We start from the raw sequence: 27,799 nt of genomic DNA, 5'->3' as shown, positions 1-27,799 counted from the left end.
GGAAGACTGATTTGGACCGTTAGGCGAAAAATAATAGCTATAATAAATTATAATTTATTAGTCAAGTATAACTGTGTATTGAAATAATAATTTTAAAATCCAATAATTAACACGAAATAATTTCATAGTCAATCTGTACCAGATACCATCAGTGTCTGTAAGACTGCCTTACCAAAATACTTTTTTGTAATTTATGAACTAACCCCACTTTGCTGATAAGGTTTCGTCGAATAAATAAACACAAAACTATAATTATATACATTTATTTGTCTTTATCAACATGTAGACAAACACGAGATAGTTGTGAAAGTTACTGACACATATTTCAAAGTGAGTGCTTTACAATAAAACCAGAGATCACTTTATATTTAATGTTTAGTGAATACAATATTGTAACGGTCTTTTTGCTTACTTTTCTATCCATATTTGGACACAGCAATAAACATAACAATTGCACATACATGTTCTTAATATAAATCATTAAAAAGGAATTGTTAATACTAATATCCTAAACTATTATCTATTGTTTTATTTAAATAAATCAAACTTTGTACAAATAAAGCTCTATAAAGCCTACGTACCTAGATTTAGTTACAGAACATAAATAGGTAGTTATCAACACATCATACAGTTAACATCACATCTTATCAACTGTTTGCAATCTTAGGCATATGAACAAGAACATGTCTGTCTAGTTTACAGAGTTGCAACCTACAAGTTCTTTAGGTTGTATGTATACAGATGTATATATGTATTAGGTGTTGGTTTTACAGTAGGTACATCTATATAAGCAAATCTGTCATGCACATGGAGGAACTGTCTCGATATACTTCCGATGTATCTAATTAAATAATATAAACTAGAAAATATCTAATCACCATAAATTATTTAACTGATGGTGTTGAACAATAGCCATGGTATATGTGCAGGTTTGAAATTGAATGCACGTTTTATAATTAAAAATAATTATTATGAAATCAAGTAATGAATTTATATTCGAGATAATTCTCAAAGTTAGATCGTTGAGACAAAAACAAACTACATATATTTGTATCTCAGCAATTCTCTATTTCAATAGTAAATTCGTACTATTTATATTCTACAGATAGGTCCAGATGGTCAGAATTAATTTTGGAAAAATATGATATAATATCTTACATCATCTTTAAATCAGCTGAAATTAACATATGCAGTAATGAAGAATACTTTAATTCTCAATCTGACCTACTGTAGTCCATAAACAAAAGATCACTCTTTTATATCTCACGATTATGGCAAGTTTTTTTGCGTGAAAATCGTTGGTAAAAATTAGTTGCATATACTTTGATACACTCTTAAATCCATTAAAATCATGTAATCTTAAAATATAGTAAAATGTTTCGCATCATTTCAATAAAATGTTTTTTTATCTGTTTAAATTTCAGATTTTAGTTTAGCTAAGTAATTATTAATTGCCAACCAAATTTTAATCCGACAAAAATATCGTTCATATGTTTGTATCACAATGTCATGTGTTATGGAAAAAATAATATTATTTAACCCTTTACAAAAAAATTGATATACATATAAAAAAATCTATATTGGATATCAGTCAATAGCGGACGTCGCCTGTGTGTATACATTACTATAGAACATAATGTGATAAATATAATATCCGGAAAATAGTATGTCTAAGTGGAAGCGTAAACGCGAGTGCGCATTTTTGTTATATAATTAACGGTGTTACGTTGTACAAGGCAAGAAATAGTCGTTCTCCTTACGCAATGACCAAAATCTAAATTTTTTGTAGTTAGCACGTTTATAAGAGATGTCCTGGATTATTTGGTCATTAAATATTAAAATTTGGTCATTCTTGGGGGAAACAATTTTTTTCTAGTCGGTACATAAAAACGGTATCAATAAATCAAAGGCAGAAATGTGCTTGCTTCATATTACAAATATAGGTACTTAAGATAATGTGTTTGTTTAGATAAGATGCGATAAGATTAAAATTTTGTATTAATTTTACGCATATATATTTACTATTACGTTATATCACTATTACGTTGTCAAGTTTTATTACACGAGTAGTAGTACATATGCTATATACCAAAAGTTGAGGTGAAAAATAATTTTTTTTTAAATAGGACGTTGAAAGTCAGTTTCAGCCTTCTTACTGGGTAATGTAGATGTTCATACCAACTTAATATTGTTTAATTCATGAGTGTATTTGGTCGAGCATAGGCGTCCATTAAAGTTCCAATACACAAAATAAACCTAAACAACTACATAATAAATCAGCCTACTTATTTCTCTACAAGCTCCATAGACGATTGCAGAATTTCACATTTGCGTGAGTTCATCATTTTATAGATGTTTATCTATGCATACACATTCATAGCTATCTAATTGCAAAGTCATACTAGTTTTTTGGCATGTATTTGACATTGAATTATGGTTGTTTGTTTATACGTTATTAAAAAAATAAGATTCATTTTACTCTTATTAGAATACAATTGCCAAAAAAACCTTGTAAAACTGTATACTATTTGAAACCACAGATAGTCTACGCTCCACCATTAATTACCACAGGTATATCAGTTCATTGCCGAGCATATAATCTACATCTAATATTAGACGAAGCTTACGCTTGACCAATCACCACAGACAACACACATATTGTAGTCTGTGGCAGACACCGCGTGGTCCCGAACCGTAGAAAAGGAACTGTATGGGTATATTACCTATAAGTGTGCTCACTTCATATCAGCCGTGTCGAACTTATGCTCTTTAACAGAGACCGCGTCTGAAGTGAGTGTCTCCTTCAAGTGCTCGACACAGTTCTTTGGGATTAATGTACCTGGAAATAAAATAAAAATATATTATACGGGAAAAATTTAGGTTTACACGAGTTCTACAAATTTAAATAAAAACAGATAAAAACCTCTTCATCGTATTTATTAATACTTATTTAAAGAAGTTTTATTAAATTAATACGTTTGAAGAACAGAATTCTAGTGAAAACACCATCTACAATCCATTAACGGACGGGAACAGCATAGTTCCGGTAACTTATTGTCTTAAATCTTGTTAAAATAATTCAGACAATTACAATATTCATATTCGCCTATTTCACAATTATTAATAGTAAGTGTCGTTTTTTCTAAAAACATAGGATAAAATACTTAAAAAGATTTTTATCTTGTTACGGCAAAGAAGTATAACTTCTAACGCGTGTACAGAATTCGCAAACAAACAAACATCCATAAATCTTATCTAGGAAGTCACAGACTTTTGCAATACAGTTATATCCGAGTCCGGGATAAAAGATTTTCAAATCTAATTTAAAATTATCATACTCACCAACAATCTTGAGACCGTCGTCAGTCTTGAGCCTGACGACCTGCATCTTGTGGTGGTGGCTGCGTGCGGCCAGCGCTGCCTCGACCCTTGCCCACACCGCCAGCACCGATCCTGCTAGTACGTGGTATGTGCGAACGCGCAGACCCACCTATCACATTTGTTTAAATTTTAGAGATCTATAGATTTATCAATAATTTTTTTTTAAATGTCAATGCATGTTTGGTCTACGGGCCGTACCTCGCAGTCAGCCGCGTTTCTGCAGACGGCCTTCCAATAAGCGTGTGAGCAAACCCTTAGTGAAGCACTATGTTGTGCCTTCCATGCAGCTTCGGCTTCTTCAGAACTCACTTTTTTGTACTTCTTTTGAATTTCGCCTAACGTCTCCACTCTAATTTGTAGACCTGTGTTTGGCCTAAAATTTAAAAATAAATATTTTAGTATATTATATAGTTATAGTAACTTGTCCCGGTAGAATGCGAAAGCTACCTAGGTGCCTCTCAACTTTATGAACAATACTATCTATAGGGTAGTTACAAGGTATATATATAGCTCATCCTGTCTGTGGATCGAGTCTCAATACCTCTGCTACTTTCGGGAGTAGGTGATGCGCAAATGCATTTCCCACCACTTATATATATATAAAAGCTGTTCAGTTACTTGTGAAGATACAGTGTAAACTCTCACTGAACCTTAAAAATAAACTTCATATATTTCAATGAGAAATAAAATACCTGTAAAGCTGATAAGTCTTGTCTTTCTCTGGGAGGTTTCTATCTCTGCTAGAGTTAGCAGCAATGCACAATACAGCCGTGTATTTTCCATTTCTTGCCTGTAGCGATAGATAGAATCCCTCTGCGCCCATACATTCTTCGTTCTTTTCCATCGCATCGAACCAGTCCATACCACGCTGGAATACACATATTGAAAGTTTCAGTCAAATTTTTATTAACATTTTAAATATAAATTTACGTAATCGAAAATATATAAATAGGTTAAAAAACTGAATTCAAGCTAATATTATAATGAAGATAAATCTTTTATGACTGGTTATACCATTAATATTTCATTAAGTACAGCTTGATGCTACTATATTTGTCAATTAATTCAAAGATTTTTCCGACCGATATTAACAGAAAAAATATATATACAAACGTACGTTAAATAATAATTACCTCGCACAGAACAGTATGTAGCTCAACGGGCGCAGTACCGGTCGCGTGTCTCCTAAGGAACGTAACGCAACGTACGCGACGTACGCACTCGCTCGCACTTCCGAGATCCAATATACCCATGTCGAAACGACCGCTGCGTTTTGCTGAAAAATAGACAAAATATTTTATTTTAGCACTTAAAACAATTATCAGTTTAATTTATTTGCGTACATAGTTTTATCTTTTAACTAACCTTGCTCCATGACAGCGGCGAGTGTGTCCGTAAAGTACTTGAATAGTCGATTCTGCAATTCCACCGGCATTCCCAGTATCCTATTGAGGAACTTCGACATGTTGTTGTAGTCCTGTAATTTTTACTTTTTATATTTATAAATTGCACAAAAACAATTCATTTAACACGTCGATCTAGCCAAAATTAAGGCTAATAAGTAATTTAAAACTAACCTGATTTACTAAAAAGGATATTTAACATAAGAAAGTGTCCAATAACACTATGTAAATCTGTACACAACAGCATTTTATTAAAATAAATGCTTCGTCAATATCAACCTAAGTATGAATACTAAAAATTTGAATTTTGAAAGCGTTGCAGTCTGCGATTCGTCAAATAAACGAAGTTAGTGGAAAGAAGACATAAAAATTGTCCATTATAAATTCCGTACCTTATCCAAGGCCAGCATTCCAGGCTGGTGTTCACTATTAACAATGAGGCCGACTCCGACGAGCGCTGAGGCGAGATCCTGAAAGAAGTCCCCGCGGTAGTCAGTAGGCGGCGCCACCAATGGACTTTCGTACTTCATTATGGCCTTCATCACTGCTTCTAGGGCCGTGCGACCTTGAAATAAAAATAGACGCTTTGTTAATAGGAGTAAAATAAAGAAGGATCACTTAGGACATTTATTAGTTTATCTATATAATTATAGTATACTTTACTAGTAACTGTTTGAAAATTTTATCTTATTCCCCAAATATTTGGCCCCCATTTTCCCTAAAAAGATTATAATTTCATATACTTTATTGTAAAATATGAAAAACAAATTTTCTTACCATATTTATTGTCAATGTTAAATTGGCTCAGATCTCTTGTTTCCGTGGCACGTCGATCACCATGCGTCAGCGCACCGAGTGACTCCAGTCGTTTAGCAACGGTTGATGCGAATCGACGTTCACCCGCCAAGTCGGATATCAGGAATATGTACTCTGGCGCATTCACTTGGTTCGATCTATGCGTTCGACCTAACGTTTGAAGTAAAATAAGTAAAGTGTTTTTAATTTTACATTCTATGACTGGAATTTAAATATAAACACGATCGCATTCAAATCACAAGCGCACTCAATTTGAGTAATAAGTTTAAAAATAAATATCAAAATTAGTGCATAGATATGACTAGTAGGTACGCGGTTGTATGCGGAGTCCTACTGGAAACATTTAAAAATAAAATTGTTTGACTATAACTCACCAAACTGTTGTATCGCTCTGTCCGCTGACCATGGTAATTCTAGCGTTATATGCACTCTTCTCCTTTGATTTCTCGCCCTGCAAGAATATTTTATGGAACGCTTTAAAATTTACGTCTGATTAAATTTTCACAAGTCTTTACAGTTTTAGTTTAGTTAATTGTATTGATTTAAATAAAAAGTTGATAATTACAGATAATTTGAGAATTAGAGTAAATGGAACTGATATCTGGAACGAAATTTTATTGCAAGGAAATTGTATTTTATTGCTTATCGCCTCCAGTTACCATTCTAAAACAATTATTATTTCATCAACATTAGAATCTGAACCTTTACATTATACAGCACGTTCATTACCATTAGGCTACAACAACTTTAAAAGATAATTTCTTAGTATCTAAAACAAAGACAATTACAAAACAAAAATATGCCCACAAATCCGACGGACTAGAATTACATACCTTCTATCACTCTGCAACGAAATACCACTAGAAGCAGCTTCAGAAATGATGGCCACATCCTTTTCTCCATCCATAAACCGTTTTTTTTCAGCAAGATTCAAAGTTTCTAGGGGTATGTCAGCCTCCGCACGACTCTCGTATACTATTTGACCATCCTCAGTTTGTACCACGCGACCTTTCCGACCCGTCATCTATTCAAAACATTAGCAAATCATTATATTATATAAGCGAAAATATGTAATATAACACAACTGGAAAGAAGTAAATAATAGTTCACTTATTGCGTTAAAATAGTTTTTCTGTCGTTAAAACAAATTTAAATAATGAGCCAGACTTCTTCTCATACGCCACTCGCATTTGCAACAGTAAAGACAAATTTTCTTGTCTAATTATTAAACAATAGAATAATACCTCAGCAACATTATCGGTGCCGCCCAATTCGTCAACCAATTGATCGAGCGTATTGGGAGGTAGACGTCGTCCAAGCCTTTCGATGTTGGCTAATAATTCCTCTTTCATACTGCAAGCGCGCTCTATTGCTGAACGTGGCGGCGCCACTTTGCGTGAAGGACCTAAAAAATATTGAAATTAGACTTTACAAAAAAAAGTTAGCTACAAAATATATATCCAATATAACTTCTAGTATGTATGTTTGGGTATATTAGTTCTTGAAGTCCACGTAAATTCCAGTCCCCAAAAAACTATACTATTGATTAACTAAAATTTTATTAATATTACAAATATTATACAACCCATAAAAGTCCTGTTATATACATGCATTCTTTTTACAAATATATTTGGGTTTCTGTTAAGCCTCGCAGTCAAAGTATGCGCCATATTCTGAGGAAGTTCTTCAAGAAACTCTTAGAAAGAGCTTCTCTTTTTCAATTAGGATCACAAGAAAATAATTTTTTTTTCTACATTCATGTTTTAATTCTATATCCACATCCACATGATTCTAAAAGTATCAAATTTATTAAATGTAAAATAGCATTACTACAAAAACGCTGTTATTAATTATAATCGGACGCAATTAAATGTTATTGGATCCAAGCAAACATCAGTTCAATAAATGATGTTTATTAAATAGGCAGGCGCACAAAGGGCCTTCAAAATTAATAGAGATGTATGTGTACAGGTGTAGGCGTGGTGGTGGGTGTTGGGACATTCGTAGAACCGGGAGCGATCGATGCAGCCGACCTGCAGCCCGGGATAGGGTTGCCAAAAATATTTTTAAACTCATTTATTTCAATGACGACGGATGACGGATTTACCGTTTTCTTTATAATATGTATTTAAGTCGTTAGTCCTATCATCTAACATATTTTGACGGTTTTTCAACTAACTTAAACTACTTAAGTCACTTATTAGAGTTATAAGCTATAATGTCACACGATTGCAGGTAATGTTTGTTCCGTTTTCTTTGAATTGTACTGTATTTGGTATTTAAGCGTACATAAAAGCATCATATGCATTGAATAGTAAGAAAAGCAATATTTCCAGTCATATTTATTAAATGCAAGCTTAAATATTATAAAATAAAAAAGTATAATTGCCATCCCTAACACCTGCACTTGACGGTCTCATTCAATTTGCTTCACCGAATAACTTTCTCATTTATGTATTATATCAATACTACATCAAAGAGAAATACTATAATAGTTCGTCTGTGCAATTGTAATTACAATACGAAGATAGGGCAGAAATGTGCCCCAAGCCCCGACACAAACAAAACTAGTAAAAAATACACAAAGAGATGCTCGTTAGAATCAAGGGTATTAAACCTCTTAGTTACAAAGCTCCTTAACTTATCGACGTCAATTCTTGGAAGATATTGATAGAAAATACATTTTCCGCTTCAACATTTTTGAGACACGAGGAGCCTGTTGCTAGGTTACCTCGAGTTTACATTATTATGAGCTTTGTTAAAGCTCTGAGTTTAATTAGCTGCGAGATCAAAGATCTTATTATACGTACACAACAGCTGAAGCGACTAAGATAATGTTGAGAGACAAAATATTCTTTACGTATTGATTATAGGTAATGAATGTAATACATGACCGAGTATGAACATAATATGATATATAAAAAACTTATTCACTTATTGTATTTAATATAAAAAAACACCTACGCCGGAAAAATAGGTTTTTAAAGGTTTTGAAAACCTACACAAAAGGATTTCAGATGAGATAAAAATGGCGCCATTTAGAGATTTTTGTGGAGAGGTAATCTAAAAATATTCCGCTTAGAAAACCCGTGGGCGGTTTAAATATCTTTTGAGCAATACAACTTTTGATGGCAGCAAAAATCAATATTTTTTGTACAAATTGGTTGAAAGAAAATTTAATAAAACTACTAGGACCTTTTCTTTATATATGTATGTATAAATATTCAAATTTCCTTAAAATTAAGATATAATGTGGGTTAACTAATTCAAAACTAAATATTTATATTGATTTTAACATACACTAATGGCAAGTGAATTGTTATAAAAATAGTATTTCGTTTAGATTGTTTATTTAAATATCATGTTATATATATAACAATGGTAAAATTCACGCCTTATATTGTGATCCAAAACTCATTATAAAACACGTACTATTTAGGCATACGTAGCTTTAAAAAACCAAAATAGGAAAGCAGACCCACCTGAAAAATTTAGGTATAGAACTTTAAAAATAAAAAAGCAGTGGCGCTACAACCTTTGATGTTGCCTAACCTGGCCTTAAGTTTCTGTATCTATTTCGTGCTTTCTCTAATAAACAAGTAGGTGATCCTGCTGTGCTCGACACACGTTATCGACTGTTTATTTCCTTAATATGTTTTTCTTTACCGTACGACCAAATTAAATGCGAAATAAACAAAGTTAATTCATTGCACAGCCGCAGTTCGAAAAAGAGAACATAGCTCTAAAATAGTATAAAATAAAAGTAAATAATTACCTAGATATAATCCGTTGGTGCCAACGGGTGTGCCGGTGAGACTCTGCCCACTGTTAGTTTTGACTGTGACTGTGGGCGTTGTGTTTTTCTTCTCAAACATCGTTTCAATCTTGTCTTGTGTCGTGTTTTTCTTCTTCGCTGCTACTTTTTTCTTTTTCGTTTGTTTCTTTTTGCGATTTACCCATGGTTCTGTCAACGTTAGTGGGTTTAAATATCTGTGTTCATATCTTATACCCGCCAGCGTCATGTACGTGCTAAAGTAACTACATTCGAATATTATGAGCATTTTTTGAAGTCTAATTAACGCCAATCAATAAAAAGACGGATCAAGATTATGTCGTTAATGTGGAATGACAAAACCAGATATTGATATAATTATAACGTAGATAGAAAAAACTACCTTGCAGACAAAAAGAAACCTACAAATAAAAAATACTCGCAGCATAATATCGAACCACCTTTAATTACTATTAATGTTAATAAACGAAACGTAGCATGCACCTGTTACGCTCACTGAGATTTAATTTTAATAAAAAAATAGCGAAGGCCCCGCTGCTAATTCGTTGTAGGATTGTAGCTAATAATCGCATCGCAAACAGGGAGGTTAGTTTACTGCGAATCCGCTTTCAGTATTGATCTTGAAAGCTTGGAATTAATTTCTAGGAAGCGAAAACAGCTTCCATAATTGGACGGACAATATTCTAAAGTTGTAGTTACTTAAATAAACTTATGTGTAGTAGGTATGATGTTCAGAGCTTTCAACATGTACTTCGTATTTAGTTTTGATAAAAGGAACTTTATTATAACTTAAATACTATCTAGGATTATTAATGTTACAATAAATGTACCAATCAAAACGCACCAATATTTCAGTCACCTTATAAGCAACTATATCTCGCACCAATATTTCAGTCACCTTATAAACAACTATATCTACAAGTATAAATTATTTTGTAATATCATTAAATAGGGTAAGAAAACGATAAAATTGAGTGACATTTAGTTTGTAATTTACAGGAGATCAACTTATTAATAATACATAATTAACTGAATAATACATAAATTCACCAGTAAATCAATATGGTACCAAATATATAATTTATTGAAAAACCATAACGAGAGCGTGTTCATACAGCACTGTCACCATACCATGTAAAATTGAGTAAACTATGAATGTAAAAAAGTATACACATGTCGTGATTATTCGTAATACAAACCGTGAACAGCGAGCATTGAATAGTACATATTATAAATTGAAAAAACTACGGAAAATAGACTTTTCCAGATAAAACCAATAATAAATAAAGCTTAATTATCACAATATTGCTTTTTATGTCCACGTTTTAATGTATGATTTCTTTAAAATAGAGTTGCGTTAAACGGACATAACAAATATCACTCACCATCGTCAATGTCGCTACCACTAAACTGGAAAGGGTTGGAGTCACTCAAATCAGAGTCTGATACGCGTCTCTCTTCATCCGAATCTGGTTCCAGCTCCAGTTCGTCTTCGGACCCACGGAAAAATTCATCGCTGGATGAGCCGCCACGAGCACGCTTGGCCGCCATGTTAGCTTGTTGCCGTGACGTCACTGTTTATTATTCGAAATGTAACTTTGTAATTGCTATGCCTTTGCAAACCAATTATAAATTTACACTGCACTTGTGTTATTTATTAACTATTTTATTTATTTATTTCGTATTCTTACAGCCAACATAAATTATATACAATAAAAATTATTAACTAGTAATACATAATTCGGCTGTTCTGTGTGATGGTGTGAAATCGAGAGTATGTACGTGAGGGTGTATATGTGGGATGTGCTTATGATGCAGGTGATTTTCTTAGTACGGGAAGTAAACCTTCTGTGCCTGAGCCATGTCGATTTTTGGGTGTTAAACATACCAATCACCGTATGATTTAGTATTAACTGCGCACTTAAAAACTCTATTGCCGGGATTTGAATACCCAATCTTAGTGTCAAAAGTCGCGCGTTCAAATCCCTAAGGTAACACTGCTCACAATTTTATTCTGATCTCAGTCTCATGAACAGTGATAATTAACAGATTTAAGTTAATAATTTAAATAGAATATGGTTTAGAGAACAAACCAAGACAACAAAATAGTAAAGTGAAAAAATGTAATGGTAAGTTAGGACAAAGAACAATGTATGGTTGGAGGGTGACATGACAAGCTTTCACAATTTCTAAACACGTCAACGTTTAATATTACGCAGTTCTTATTTCGTCCCTGAAGTTTTCTAGTATGTTCTAGAGAAAATTTGATATCCTCTACAATAAACTAGCGCGCATAATCGAGTGAAAGTTTGCAAACGATATATTGTTGCTTTTTCGTTTTGATGAAAAATGTCGATATCAGAACCGGCATCGCGCAGGTACAAAACATTTCTTATTGTATCTGTATACATTTCTAGTTTCGAAAATAATTGATAATAACCATCGTACTCATAGGTATTTAATACAGATAATTTGTCGTGATCGTCCTTTTATAGAGAATACCATATTCCGGCAATTATTAAGAAAAAATGTATACACCACTATATAAATACACACTATTAATATTAAATCTTTGTAGTGAGTACGGTATATACTTTTTCATTGATAATTTTTGTAGTTGAATTAATGATGAGGATTCTGTGCCTTTTAATGAAAACTTTTACTACAGTACGTATTGAACCGTCTTAGACGTCAACCAACAGGCTTAAAAAGCTCCTCCTTATAACGATACAATATCGATACACTAAATAATTAATTTCCTCATGCTATTGTGCAATAAAACCAAATCCATTACAATATAGAGTGTATTTAATCAAGTTTGAAAGCCTATTGTGATCAATCCTTTTTCCATTAAAAAATCATTCAGTTATGATATTTTCTAGAAATTTTTTTGAAACATTCCTGTTATATTTGTGTATGCGAATTTTGTACTACTTACGTTTTCTCTTAGAGGTGTTGGCATCATCATCGACACCATTCTTGCCATTGGTGACCGCTGGTAGTGTGATAAGCGGTGCTTTCTTTGGCTCCAATCCCAGCAACCTGTTGATTCGCTCACGATCCGGCGCCGGGAAATGCTTCTCAACCAATGTTTGGAACACTCCTCTGTAAAACGAATGTTCTTTAAGCTACGGTCAAACGAGCTTCAATATTATAATATCCGATTATTGAAATTTCATCACTCTAAATTTATAAGACAGTAACTATAATGCAATGGAGATTTTAAAATAATATAATCTGTCAACTGTCATTATATAAATCGTGAAATTCAATTAATTAAGACAAAACTTAAAACAATTTGATATTCTACATCCCTCCATCCATCATCCTACGAACAAACTTCGATATACATTAATGCTTTATTTTTTAAATCGGTACTCATATTGAAGAGAAGCTTATACTTAATAAGGATGTGGAGTGTATCTAATTAAGTATTTCTTTAATACTATTATAACAATAGAGTAAACTAGTCAGGGCATAAATACTGTTAAGAGGCCTCTATACGCGATACACTTTAAATAAAAAAGTTGGCTACATAATTGCCGACTATATACCGTAAATACAAAAAACACTTTAATGCCATGGTTGAAAATGTATATCTCGGCGATATTTTTGAATCAGTATATGGTTCATTATTTTGTCCTTACACGGTCTACATACATGTACTTACAACCAAAATAAACAAAACAAACACAAACGACCATAGAGCTACTCGAACGAATCGTGGCAAACTTCACGTAGCATCAAAAAGGGACGCACTTAGGCCGTAATGGGAGACAATAATAATATGGCCGCGTGCTGTTAGAGCTACAAAAGCTGTTATGCTGTTAAAGAATTGAATTCGTCGAAACTCTATCAAGAATCAAAAAAATCTTATCCCGAGAAATGAATATTCGCGCTAGGACTGTGTCGCGTATTATTAAACAAGACCTGAAGCCTGGTGCTTATCGTCGATAAAGAGGACATGCCCAAAATCAATCTTTACAATTAAAGGGAGTGGATTGATCAAAACGCCTTCTGTCGCGATACGCAGGTGAGAAGCACAGAAATTTTTACCGATGAAATTTTTTTCAAGATTGAACAAGACTACAATAAGCAAAATGATACAGTGTACATCACAGTTCTAAAGCTGCTCAAGTGGTCGGAAAGGTACAACGCGGTCATTATCCTGCGTCAGTGACAGTTTGGTGAGGCGTATCTTATCAAGGAGTAACAAAACTATTTTTTTTATTTTTATACAGTAGGTATAGCAATACACTTTTTAAAAATATACCGTGGACTTTCCAGCAAGATTGTGTACCTGGTAACAAGGCACGAACTAACCAATCTTGGCTTGAAACCATGGTTCCGGACTTTATAAGAGCTGAAGACTGGCCCTCATCTAGCCCAGACCTCAACCCTTTTGACTTCAAATTATGGTCAGCTTTAGAGGATATGAGCTGCTCTATACGATACGGCGAAAATTGAAAACCTTTGGAGCAAGCAGTGGCGAAATTTTCCTTGGAAACAGTGCGTAAATCCATCCACACAGATTAAAGGCCTGTATAAAAGCCAAAGGTAACCATTTCGAATGGAATATTTATTTTTAATTTTTGCTGAGACTTCAATAAATATGTAGGTATAAAACCTTATAATATGACATTACTTCACTTAAAAAAATGCATTTTCATTTGTAACAGAACTTTTAGCTGGACTAGGTATTTCCAGTAACTACGAAATGTCGATAAAATTTAATAAAAGATACTTAAATATTCTGCGCGAATAAAGAAACCTTGAATACCTGATTTACGTCACGATATAAACGACAGATCTAGATAGTTGAAATTTATTTCGAATTAAACGTATAAGAGTTGAGAAGAGAAATATTTTTATAATAGTTATTTATGCAAGTTTCATAAATTTGAAAGTAACGTGCATAACAACCTTCATAATTAACAAAGGTGCGTCAAGCAAGGTGAATTCAAGATATTCTGATCGATACATCTGCATGTCATACTACAATTATAAATACTTCATAAATATGTGCACCTAAACATACCCTTGTTGCCACGGGAGATGTGAGAGGCTTATGTAACACCCACTCCCCGCGGCCGGGCGTCTAGACAAGCATGCGCGATGCTCGCACTGTATCATCGATTGCACTTCGTTTGCACAGATGTAACTGCATTTTGCCTTCTGACGCGACGCGAGGCGCTCACAACACCCGAGCGGCCACCAAACCGTCAACGTGACGTTTAAACTTTCAAAATGTTTACCGAAGAACAACTTAAAACATACCTCGAAAACATCTCGCCTAATCGGGAATTTATAAGATTTGAATTTTCAAGTGCCGAGAAGTTCATAATTCAACTTAAATGCGACATAGACAAAAATAAACCGATTGAGCTTTACAACAGTTACATAGACAAGTGGATAAAGGGATTTTCTAAGTTTACTGCCACTATGTGGACGCCTGGAAATTCGTACAATAAGATGAAAACACTATCATTTCAGAAGAATTTTGTTTGTCAACCCATCGACTATACTAAAAGCAAGGAGACCGAAGCGAAAACCAAGTGTAAGGCAGAAATCGAATTTAAGGTAAAATTTATAAATGGGAACACTGATTTGAATTTATTTATCACGATAGTTTTCGACCACTCTCACAACGTTTATATTTCACCAGCCACGTGCTTTGTCGAGGCAATGTCCGATACTGACAAGCTTTTTTTTGAATATTTTGATAACGGCTTCAACGGTACTACATCGAAAACTTACCACGAATTATCTCTGATAGAAAAATATGGTACAAGATCATCTCAATACCTTGCAGACGAAGATATAAATCCAAGCATTGATCATATTAAATTTTTGATTGACAAGATGCAAAGCAAGGAGATAAAGCGCAGTTTCAGTGATATACTTGAGGCTAAAAAGGCTTACATCAACGATTCCGGCGGCACACTAATGTACACTGAAAAACCTGAAATTGTCGTCATAATAACGCCACTGATGAAAAGAATAATGATGAATAATAATTTGGATTGCGTGTTGGTAGACAGCAGTCTTGTCAAAATTGGATTAGTTGTGACAATGTTATATATTTCTAACAAAATTGGAGCTTTACCTATCGCATGCGTTCTACACACAACAGCGACTGAATCCAACTTCAATGACGCTTTTAAAATGTTAAAATTGACCATAAACACACTTGTTTACAACACCTTTAACCCTAAAATATTTATCGTCAATGATTTGTTGGAACAGAAGATTGCATTATCCACATTTTTCCCAGACTCGAAGCTCATTGCATCTCGTTGGTCAATTTGTAGCGAGATTTGGAAGTGGCTCTGTAGCGACGATCTCAAAATCGACCACCGTAGGAGACACTCACTTATGTTCCTCTTTAAATCTTTAATTTATGCTAGCCCTGATAATGCTCACGCACATTACACCAAATTATTGGTCAGTGACTACTTTGATTCCAAGATCAGATTGCGTGAATATATTGACTACCTTTGGGGACGATCAAACGAATGGATTATTAAAGATGACTATCAAGTTAACCTTTTGATTGAGATATCAATTCGGCTTATAAAGGAATTTTTGTTGCGAAAATGTCGATTTTTTAATATAATTATGATGATCGACGTAGTGTCTAAGCTTTTGGAAAATCACATGAAAACAGTGATCAACACATACATCATTGATGGGATGCCGAAAATATTACATTACACGAAATTCTTTCACCGATCTTACACGGTTTGTTCAAATGTGGAATTTGTGCAGATCCGTTTAAACGAGTATCTGGTCCAGTACCAATCGTCGCCTAACTTGTACTATCATGTGAAAACGGACACGATTTGTTGTGACTGCCCTATCGGAAAGCAAGGACGACTGTGTGACCATCTAGGCATCATATTTAACAAGGGTTTAATCAGAATGCTTAAGATTCCCCTATTGACAAACATTGAAGTAGACTTATTGATGAGATTTGTCGGCTTAAATAATGACAATAATATAAAATGTGAAATTATGGAAGACGAAGAATACACAGAGGCTTTAGAAAGTGCTGCAGACTTAGAGAAAGTGTACCTGAACAAGTACCAGAGGGATTGCGTTGTCGAACGTGAAGAAGACACAACGGTGGATCAATCTGAGTATGATGACACAAAGAAACCACAAATATATGTGTTCAAGAAATTTAAAAACAATAACATCAGACCTATAAGGAGAGCTCCAGACATAGTTGAACTGATAGCAGCCGACAAATTAAACAATAACAATTTAATTTATAAACCTACCGTCATCAAACGCAAGCTCAGCCCAATCGAATTATACATGAAATCTCTCAACAACTTAAATGAACAGTTTTTAACATTGATGAATTATTTACAAAACAATCCGAATGCAGCAACCATAGCAGCCATTGAACGCGTATCGCAGGAGTTGGCCAAAGTAAAACCGCAGATTAACGTGGAGAACATCACTTCACATGTTATGAAATACAAGAAAAAGAAGCCCAACGATTAAATTGTTATATTTTAAGATAAGAATTATTACAAATATTGGTGTCTAAACTAAATCTCTGAGCTGTCTCTTTTCTAAATGTATTTTTTTACTGTAACATAGTATTTTACTGAGAAACAAATTATTTTAATCTTACTGTTTTATATTGAATTATTTAAACATGTGATTAGATAAGCTCAAATGTCACATTGTATTAGTAGTGACGTATAAATAAGGAATATATGTGGAAATATTTTTAATGTTTTAAACCGTCCTAAGAATAATTTCAATCTGTCTGTTGTTATTTGATGATGTTATTTTTGGTGAAAATAAATGTATGAACAAATACATCTTTAATTATCTGGAGTCTTTTATATCTCTCATTAAAATTTAATGATCATATTTAATGATCATAGCTGTAATCCGAATAATGGTAAGATTAATTAAAATCCCTGAGAGATTTTTAGTATTTATTGAATTTTTTTTCTACATACTTTTTTCTTTTTCAATTCATATAGGTATTTAGTTTTGAATCTAAATTTGATAACGTAGCGAATCAAATTTAATTAAGAAACGTCACACTTTTTTATCGGATTTAAACAAATCATAACGCTATTTACAACACAGACTATATAAATTTGAAAACTCGTTAAAATATTATTATATTAAAATGTAACATCTACGTCAGAGATGGCGTTCCGTTCCATTTATAAATAATCGGTCGGCCAATAGATGGGGCTACAATAAATATACTTTACAATCGCATGAAAGCTGGGTGCTTTTAAACACGATGAAATTAAAATATATAGTCGCAAGAGATTTCATTTTAATTTATCCTTATGCCATTGCAACGCCTGTATAAATCCTAAACCGACATGGTTTTGCATTCAAAATATGCGCACAGCTTTTAAAATTAATTATCTCATAACTGAGATTAGCTCGGGCAATGCAATATTCTATGCGCATACCTATGCAACAAAGCCCCTGTACAAATCTAAAGGAAATTTCACATTTGATAATAAATAAATAAAGGATTTCATAACCTAATTTTTTACTTTTTGTAATTAAAAAATTACGCCGAAGTGATAGGGGGGTGGTGGTAGTGAAGGGGATCCTTCGGATTTTTTGAAGACAATATCCGCAGTGTATATACAAGCATATACATGTTTATGCAATTACCTATTCTACTTTTGGTCAGGTGATGACTTAATTAACTAGAGCATGTTATCCTACGTTATTGTCCACGTAAGGAGTAAATAATTAGTCAATTTAATTCTTAAAACCAGTGTTTTATTTAAATTATAGACGCAGGCATTGCAACATTCCAATCACTATCAAAGTTATTCTGAAAACTAAAGTAACTAATTATCACTTGAACGACGAATAGATCACCAACGCATAATATATACATAAATTAATTCTTAAAAGAATTATATCGTAATTGTAAAGCAGATAATCTTGCCCATTTATTGCACTAATGCAAAATCTACCACACGTAGCAATTACATCTGGTAGTTTGGACATGAATCCCAAATGTAAAAGACTAATTAATTAGACCGTCAGACCTCTTTGAAAAATTTAGTACAATATATTAATTCCAGCAGGATTACATACGCAGAACAATATAATATTTGTGCAGAGGAGATGCACGAGCAGCCTTCTAATTAGCTTTTCATTTACAAATGAATGCAATTAAAAATTAGCACTATCGGATCATCAAAACTACGGCAATATCAAATATAATACATGTCAAAAATGACTCACTTGGCAGTTGACACGAAATCGCTAAGTTCGCCATCGTCTCGTTCGAGTTGCTCCAGTGTTCGCGCTTCGCCAGTTGACTGAAGACCGATTACCACACATTTGCCACATTTAACCGCTTCTCGGGCTGTTATCACCGCGTGGTTCACCTTTTAAAAATTGAAAAAGTTTACACAATTGTTGCTAAATAACAAGGCCCATATACTCGTGAGCTTTAGAGAATTGTCACGTGTCCATGGGCAGCAATATCACTTAACATTATCAAAATAAAACGGATATCCGCAAAAACGCAGGATATTTATAACATCTCACAATATGAGGGAAGGAGAAAAAAAGGAATAGAAAATGACGTTAACATCTTTTAACGTTTCTAACATGTCAGTGTGTATTAATTAAATTGAATGTTGTTAACAACCTCCTTTTTCTAGTAGGAGTTCTGTTGCCTTGGGGCTTGAGCCAAATGGGCAGGCACGACCGGGACAGTATCACTGTCTCGCAGAACACGGCGTGATGTGATGCAATAGGTTCGCCTTATTGTACTCGCGTTTCGTGCGGTGAGAGAGATTCCAAAAGTCTTTCCCCCTCTCCAAGAAATATAAAGGTGTAGAACAAACAGTAACTAACTAACCCAGGGGTAGTTTCTGTGTTCTGGAAGGGGTTGACGATACGACCAACATAAGTCAATTACTAATGGATCTTGGGGCAAACGGAGCAAACCAACAAAGGAACCGCCTTCCACACCCGCCGGAACTTCACAAATATTAGGGGGCTCAACTTCAACATCGTCATTTAGAGACTACGAAGCCGGCCTTGATCTTTCTTACAGAGATTCTCCCCGGCTGACACTACCAACCTCTCCTATCAGGGGTACAAATTAGAACATTGATTTGCTCTCGTCGCCTTGGGACCCTTAAAGGAATGGACCTATCCAACTGTAAGGCTGCGCGTGATGACCATCCGCGATTCTACGCATTCCTATATATGTGACGGGCACATAGCGGAAATGACAAAACAGACCGACAAAAAATTTGTATGACTCAAAACTTGGCGATTAAGAGTGGCGGAGAGTGTCTTGGCAGTTCTTCTTGCCCGTTTTACGCCCCTGACTTGCGAACTTATATTAAATGTAAATTTAGAATCAATTTAACATCTGTGCGCGGTCTCTCGGCATTTTGATGAAGAGTGTTCAGAGTAGTTGTTCGGACTAAAATCTGCAGCTGAGTTTCATCATCGGACGTCAAGGCAGAAAAAAAATACCATCCGTATGACCTCGACGTCCATCGTTCCACAACTGAGCGTTTCTAAAGTAGTTTTTGCCGCGCACCACCACTATGTGGAACTAGATGTCCACTGAAGTATTTCCAAATAATTTCAACTAAGGGTCCTTCAAGAAAAGGGTGTACAAATTCTTAAAAGGCCGGCAATGCACTTGCGAGCTGGCGAGTATCCATGGGCGGCGGTATCACTTAACATCAGGTGAGCCTCATGCCCGTTTGCCTCCTATTACATTTTAAAAAAAATTGGCCTAGAGATTCCGAGTTCGATTTCGTCCAAATTATAAATATTTTAAGGTTGGGACAGATACAATACAATTTTGTACAACACAGTTGTATGTGTTAAATTTACACATGCCATACCTTAGAAGCAATGCACAGGTACTTGAAGAACCTCTGGTGCGCCGACCAGAATTGTCCCCACATGGTTTTCTTCATTCGGGCTTCAGCGTCTATCAGCTCTGCTGCCTCCGTAAAACGTTGCATTGCCTCCACCCACTGCCACCGTATTATGTTATTAAAATTATATCAAAAGTTAAATAAAACATATCGTAAAACATTTAGAAAAATAGATTTTGAATTATCATAAAAGTTTTACAAAATATCAACCGTATCGCAAAATCTATCTTATATAAAAAAATCTATACAAGTGGAATAGTAAACGTAAAGTAATCCTTCCATTCATATTTTCCCGCATGACTAATGAGCGCATAATTTAATTTGTGAAAGTGTACGTAATAAGTTTATATATGGCCAGACTAACAAAACGGAAACGAACAAATTAGCATCTCCGTATTGCAAGCACGCAAACTGCGTACGAATGACTCATACGCACACATAAGTATGAAATTGCAATTGTATGAATTGTATTTACGTTAAGTCCTAAATTCCATCACAAAGGTCCTTCCTATCTTAGATAAGTTTGTAAAATAGGTATTAACATTTCTATATTAATAACTCACCAACGCCACAGCCTTATCATATGTCTCCTTGAAAGACTCGCAAAGCGGTACCTCCTCAATCTTGAACGACACCCCGTGAAAAGACAGCTGTCTTGCGATATACATTCCCCTCATTTTCATGTCCATAGCCACTATCTCCATAGCTCCCACCCCGCTGGAAAGTTATCGATGCATACTTGAACAATATAAATTTAATTAAACACTGAAGTGACTAAAGTAAACCTTTACCAAGGTCTATTTTAATGTAAATATTAAATACAATCAGGTTATAGATAAATTTTTGGAGAGTTAAGATTAGAATTAGAAAAATACAATGTAAACTCCATGTAACGTCCCTCGATTTAACGACGAAATCAATTAGCTTTGTTTTGGCGGGTCTTCCATGCAATTATACACTGTACATAGCATTACACCCACTCAATTATCGATAAAAACAACAATTGAGTAATAACGTACTTTTGTACTTGCTAAAATTAACATCAATATACTCCACTGTCAGCATCATGCATACGAACTTTCTAAGAAATTCGTACTTTTGTTTACAAATTGGGATTGTTTGCACGTGTAGACTCTTGTTGTCCATGACTAATAAGTAGGAGTCATGGATTATCTACACGTTTTTCTTCTCTCCATATAACGACAACTTCTATAACGCCATAAAATTCACAATCAAGACACTATCTCTCACTTACCGTTTCTCAACAGCATTGATAAAGTCCATAAAGGTAGGGAATGGAGTCCCCTCCCCCCAAATGCCAAGTCGGACCATATATGCCATGTTCCTCGGCTCTGAGGCACCAGTAGCTGAAGCATAAACCACCCGGGCTTTGGGCAATTTATTCTGGAGCTCTAGCGCTGTTAATCCTGTCTTGGTCGCTTTACCAGACCCGACGGGACAGAGATTCTTTGCCTTGTGACATTCGTCGAATACAATCTAATTGTTGAGTTATGATTTAGAGGGATATGAAATTGGAAAAAGGAATACGAAAAAAATGCTGTTATTGCTGAGTTGAACCAGAATTTATACAAATTAAATCAGTCTTATAACATTATTTTAACTGATCTCTCTTAAGAATACAATAATTTATTAAAACATACAACTGAGTGCTGTGGTTTGCGTCCCATACGAGTGTGATTAGAACAAAACAGTTCACGCGAAATAATGATTTCCATTATTTATTCTTTGCCATTTGTGTATCGCACTACAGCCAACACTGTTAGACATGTTGATCGTGATGCTTCTACAAATAATATATTTTTATCAAAATCTTAAAAAGGATACAAGTCCGTCAAAATCTTCCCCACACCACTGCAACAGCTGCTTTAGCCTAGTGCGGTATTTGGTGTTCGCGTGCGTCTCTCCAATAAGCGCCGAGTACGTACAAAATACCACGCCCTTTTTCACGTTGCCGTTTATGCCGGACGATATTTTAGCGTATTTGAACTGAAATTTTATGATTTATTGTTTACATTGGCTTTGCTCTAAACATAAATAGGTCAGGTGCGACACTCATTACCGAGGCTTTGTTAACTATACGCCCGATTAATACATGCACAAAATTAGAAACCACTGTAGTGAAACAGAGGCACAGAACTCTTGCCTCAATTAGGAAACATGTACTAGGTAAGATATTGTAGTAGAAAACATTATTCTTTTTTTATAGTATTTTCGACTGCAATATACAAGAGTTACGTAAATAAAAGCATGTACATTACCTTACTAAGTGAGTGCACTTCAATGTAGGAAGCTCCAATATCTCTAAGGTCCCTTTCTGCATCGTACTTGAGGTCGTTAGATACAGATACCCAAATGGCTCGTTTCCGTCCACGAAGGAAATTTTCAAATATGATTCCTGCTATTGTACGACCCTTTCCAACACCAGCACCATCACCTGAAAAGTTAAATATATTTAAAGGTATCCGGCTCGAAGGACCTTGTAAAAATATCTGTAATAAAACTCAAGACATGTAACTTTAAACTGTAACTAAATTTTAATAAATGTAAAAGTGCAAAAAACAGTGCTGTTGCTCATTGTTTATGAATTTCACGATTCTCTTTGCATTGAATATCAAACGCCATTCAATGATAGCCATGAATGATATATAATTTAATAAAGAGCATAAAAATAATAACTTTTTTAGTAGAAGACTAACCAATAAGAAACCCAGCACGCGTGCCATCTGGGAGCATATGCTCCTGTGCTTGTGAGGCATACACAACCGCTTCAAGTTGCAAAGCGGATAACAGACCGCCACGAATCGTCTCATCGGGAAGCTGTGGCTTATAGGTTACGTCTACCGGCTCAACGGATGATAGAGACGCTGTTTCGACCACTGGATCCGGATGCTTGCGGCCAAGTTTCACTAAAAATGAAAAGGAATTAGATATAATAACGTACAATTCTGGATAATTCAACAGAAATAAAAAATAATATCTCATAAACAAGTATTGAACTGCAATTGTCATAAGAAATAAAGATACTATAAAATAATTTTAAAAGCGACTGTTTTTAAAGGCGTTTTCGTTTATTGGTTTAAAATTAAACAATTTTTAAGAACTAAGGGTACCATGATATAATATAAATAGATAAATTACTTACATTTAGTAGGCATATAGTCGGCGTAAGTCTCTGCAACGCCCATCTCTTCATCGTCAACTTCTTCTTCGTCACCTCCGGGTCCCTAAAAAGAGTTCACACATAATTTAAATATTCTGTAGATGATTCTGAGCTTAAAGGACACTTGTAAAAAACATGTAAAAAAATCTCTTTAAAATTTTGGTCAATATAGAAAGCTATTTATTTCAAATGAAATTGTTTTTGTTCACTTACTTTTATTATTAGGATCATTAAAAACTTAATTATTAATATTGGGAATGTTTCTAAAATTTATTTTATGCAAATGGACATATGAATTGTTTTACCTTATCCATTGGCCACGCAGGTTTATTTAACCAAGGAGATCCCAGTCCTAGCATATTTGCCAATGGAGCTCCCATTCCAGAAGTTAATATCTGGTTCAAGTTTTGTAGCAGATAAGCATTCATGCCTTGCATTCCCGCCATTTCCACTGTAGATGGTAAAAATAATGAGACAATACAGTCAAAATAGTCAAAAAAGGGAAGCGGCTAATCTGAGGAAGTTTAATATATTCTATATATTGGGCATGTAGAAATAATTCTCAGGTGTAAACTAAAAGATTATTACAGTGTCTTAAGTAAATTACATTTCACATGATTTCTGAGTTTTTATGTGATTTTGATTATTTTTAATATTCAGCTTATATTTTAAATACAACTTGCACAAGAAATGAAGCTATCATTGTTTGAATGTAAATTTTACATTTGTTTATCATATAACAGTTTGGAAAATATATTAGAAGAATTGGATAAAAATACTGGTATATTTAAATCAGATAGCAAAAGGATAGACATGCTTTAAGTTATGCTCCTAAACAATTAGGAAATTAGTTGAAGCTATGACTAGCTTAATTTCAGCATAGGTGTCAACCTAACACCTATATATACTTATTTAAAAGAATAGTAAAATATATACTGCTATTTTGTATTACAAGAAACAATACATTATTACCCTACACATTAAAATACAAAAAAGTAGGTGGTAAATAGATTAAATAAGTTTATTTTATTTGGCATCCATACTAACTACTGTTACAATAAGAGTTACTCACTCTGTGCGAGCAACGAGGCCGCATTGAAGGTGGACGTACCGGGCATTCCCGCAGCTAATAACATTAATTTGTATTACCAAGGATATTTTACCAAGACCGAAAGAAAGCCAAAATAAATTAAAATGTTCTTAAACATATAATTACAGCTCATGAGATTTTTTTCCCAATATTAGTGAGATGTTTTGAGAGTGTAATGTAAGTTTTAATATTAATTAAATAGTAATTTATAGATGTTTTTGCCCGCAGCTTAGCAGGTATATATTTGGGTGTTCATCTTTTTGTTGTATACATAAAGGAGTTTTGTTTTTATTGTACTTTATTTAAACAACATAAGCCATCCAAATGTTAAGATAATTTAGATCAACATATACATTTGGTTGCTATCAATTTATCTCATGTATTGTACACATGTGTAATATTTTTAGAACCCATAATGATAAAACAGTCCACTATTCTTACCTCCTCTTCCAAGTCCCAGACTTATGGGTTTAGTGAGAGAGTTAGCAGGTATCCTTATTGGTTTCACATTTGATGCCTGGCCAAAAGCCAATCCAGATGGTGCTGAAATGATATACACAAACTTAATATAACAATTAAAACAATAACTAACTAAAGAATATTTTTTTTAGTAGGATGAGAAATTTTAGAAGAAAGTATTATATATATGTACATGGTATATTTTTGAGTGCCAAATTACACTTATAGAAGTATATATCAGGTACTATTTTTTTGTTGTTTATGGTTTAAAACATTTAATTTAAGTTCCACATATAATAATGTTACTCTTTAATAACTAAAATTTACCAGCAAGAGGATTAGTGGTAGGTCTGATGATGACTGGTGGCGTGGGCTTTTTGTCTCCAAAGCGTGCTGCGGCAGCCAATGTTTTTCCACCTCCTGAAACACACATTCCATTACTTATGTAGTTACAGCCTTTGAATTTCTTACTTCACTTTAATATTCAAAGAATTGCACAAAATGACATACTTACATTACACATATTGGAGGCATAGTATTTATTTCATGACTGAGAAAATATCACAGTTTTAATATCTTTTTCCTAGCTATATCAGATTATTAAACATTAATTATTATAGTTACTAAGCTTTTTTATAATTTAAAGTATATATATAACATAATACAGTACTGCCAATGGACAAACTAACCAATTGCTGTAGAAGGGGTTTTGGCTTTAAAAGAACTTTAATTTACCTGGTACTTCCAAGTTGTCGGGATCCTCATCATCATCAAAGTCAGAGTCATCTGATGGTGGGTTATCAAATGCTCGTTTTGACTGGAAATTATAGATAACATTTACACAGTATAAATCTAATAACCTGTTGGATTTCATATGTTTATCTAATGCAGTTTAGAGATATAAATATTACTATTGTTTTGTTTTTATAGTTTTTTTAAACCAATATCATAACAGTTACATTACTCAAACAACATTATTAAGCCTCTTCCAAAAAAAAAAGTGGCAGGCTGTGAGGCATTGTATTAAAAAAAAATGAATGGTCATGTTAAATCAGTGAAACATCCTATCTGTGTAATTCAAGTATGTTAATTTTATATTGTTTGATTATTATATTTTGATATAATAAAAAAAATATAATTCAGGACAATTTTATTAACTTTTACCAGAAAAGGAAACCATATTAAAAAAGTAATCAATATATATTTAAAACAATTATGTGCCTTAGTTAATATTAATACTAAATAAAAAACTCAGTATTTAGCATACAAATACTTTAGTACTTCTTAACTTTAGTCATCAGCAATACTCATATGTAGTTACATAACTGATAACATGGTTTATTTCTCAATTTTACTACCATTTCAAACTTATCGAAAATTTTATGTTTCATATACTACTTTGAAAAGTGCACCTTACTGCACAATCATCAAAGAACATATCTACATTACTAAATATTTAGTATTGTTTTAACATTTCTTCATTTAAAAACTGATACTTAAACGATTAAATCTAAATAACAATTAGTAGGAATCAATAAAACATTACTATAATGCGTCTTTACCGCATTGCACTATTGTAATTCATACTCAGTCTTGAGTGCAGTTATTAGGATATATTCTAGCACTAGACCTAGAACCTTCTAAGAAAATCAATACAGCCACACCCTCATTGCATAATTAATGTTGAAGATGCTGACTATCGTCTAATTCTCAAATAAACTATAAGATTTTCAACACATGTGAAACCACCATCACCTCATGACACATTTTTTTGGTTATAAACCTCGAAAACAAGAAAAAAATATTTGTTGGCACTACTTTTATTTTAAATAAAAAGAAGCCCGTTAAAAATGCAATCGTATAACATAGAAATCAGTATATAATCACAAAATAAATCACTATATTCCATATCATGAACAAAGTAAAGTTTGTAAAAAATGTATCAAAACAAAAAACTATCATTACCATTTTTATTTTTCAATTAATTTGAGTAAGCCCCCAAGGCTGCCTTTTTGAACGTTCGAGATTTTAACAATATTGTAAATATTAAATAAATCACTTTCACAAAATAAAACACGAAAAGCCACTAAATCGCACGTTTTAAAAAATAAAACGACCCGACGGCGGTCAATGCTTCCGCCATATTAAAAAAAATGTCAAAGATAAAAGAATTTCGTTCAGTTTGACAATCGGATACACCATGATCTCAGTTTATTGTGGTACGGCATCTTAAGGTAAGAACTACGATGTACAGAGTTTTAAGATTACAAACGATATAAAAAAAATTAACCATCAGTAAGCACTACTTGATCCACGATAAAATTCTTAGTTTCTCTACTTTTCAAATCATTATATTAAATTATTCTAAATTTTACTAAGATATCCGATTTTATAATCGATAACAACCAAAGATAGCAACATTCTAGTCTGTACTAAAAGAAACCTAGTCTGCTTTTTATAATTTTAATTAAAAAAATTTCAGGAGAATTTCAGTATACGTGTACATAGGGATTCTTAAAGTAATTTCATTAAAATCGTTCTCCTACGGTATACAATTACCATTGGGTGGCAGATTTCATTTTTCTGATAAATTTAAAATCTTATAAATCATCAGCTTTGAATTGTAATCATAAATCGTATTAGTATAAATAATTCGTTTGAATATTTTAAAATATAAAGATAGTTTTATATATGAATGTTAAAAAGAAAACATGTAACTTCTAAAATTAATTTGTCTTTAATATTGTAGTAATA

The 27,799-nt window shown here is 33.5% G+C and overlaps 1 protein-coding gene across 2 annotated transcripts; it reads right to left on the bottom strand.

Annotated features, from left to right (window-relative positions):
* Positions 1-247: 247 nt before the first annotated feature.
* LOC123712688 (protein strawberry notch) lies at positions 248-27,183 on the bottom strand. Of its 2 annotated transcripts, XM_045665888.1 has the most exons (28): positions 27,011-27,183; positions 25,781-25,862; positions 25,373-25,465; positions 25,028-25,129; positions 24,569-24,622; positions 23,802-23,947; positions 23,479-23,560; positions 23,033-23,242; positions 22,595-22,770; positions 22,161-22,322; positions 21,571-21,812; positions 20,879-21,032; positions 20,280-20,414; positions 18,646-18,791; positions 12,332-12,498; positions 10,779-10,967; positions 9,376-9,564; positions 6,845-7,005; positions 6,434-6,624; positions 5,975-6,051; positions 5,562-5,750; positions 5,177-5,349; positions 4,747-4,858; positions 4,515-4,657; positions 4,074-4,249; positions 3,580-3,754; positions 3,343-3,490; positions 248-2,839 (listed from the first exon to the last, which is right to left on the bottom strand). In XM_045665888.1, the coding sequence occupies exons 1-28, from the start codon at positions 27,011-27,013 to the stop codon at positions 2,736-2,738; spliced, it is 3,981 nt and encodes a 1,326-aa protein (XP_045521844.1). In that variant the 5' UTR covers positions 27,014-27,183; the 3' UTR covers positions 248-2,735. The 2 variants fall into 2 exon arrangements, with proteins under 2 accessions (XP_045521844.1, XP_045521845.1); XM_045665889.1 differs by lacking the exon at positions 24,569-24,622.
* Positions 27,184-27,799: the final 616 nt, after the last annotated feature.

This window comes from Pieris brassicae, chromosome 8 (assembly GCF_905147105.1).
Source record: "Pieris brassicae chromosome 8, ilPieBrab1.1, whole genome shotgun sequence".
NCBI classification, from domain to species: Eukaryota; Metazoa; Arthropoda; class Insecta; order Lepidoptera; family Pieridae; genus Pieris; species Pieris brassicae.
This window is presented reverse-complemented; position numbering and strand designations above follow the sequence as displayed.

What these genes read in the sequence shown, in the direction of transcription:
- LOC123712688 (XM_045665888.1), bottom strand. An exon ending in GCACCGATAATGTTGCTGAG is followed by an intron (nt 6,625 to 6,844) that starts GTATTATTCTAT and finishes TGTTTTGAATAG; the next exon opens with ATGACGGGTCGGAAAGGTCG. An exon ending in CGACGGTCTCAAGATTGTTG is followed by an intron (nt 2,840 to 3,342) that starts GTGAGTATGATA and finishes TTTTATTTCCAG; the next exon opens with GTACATTAATCCCAAAGAAC.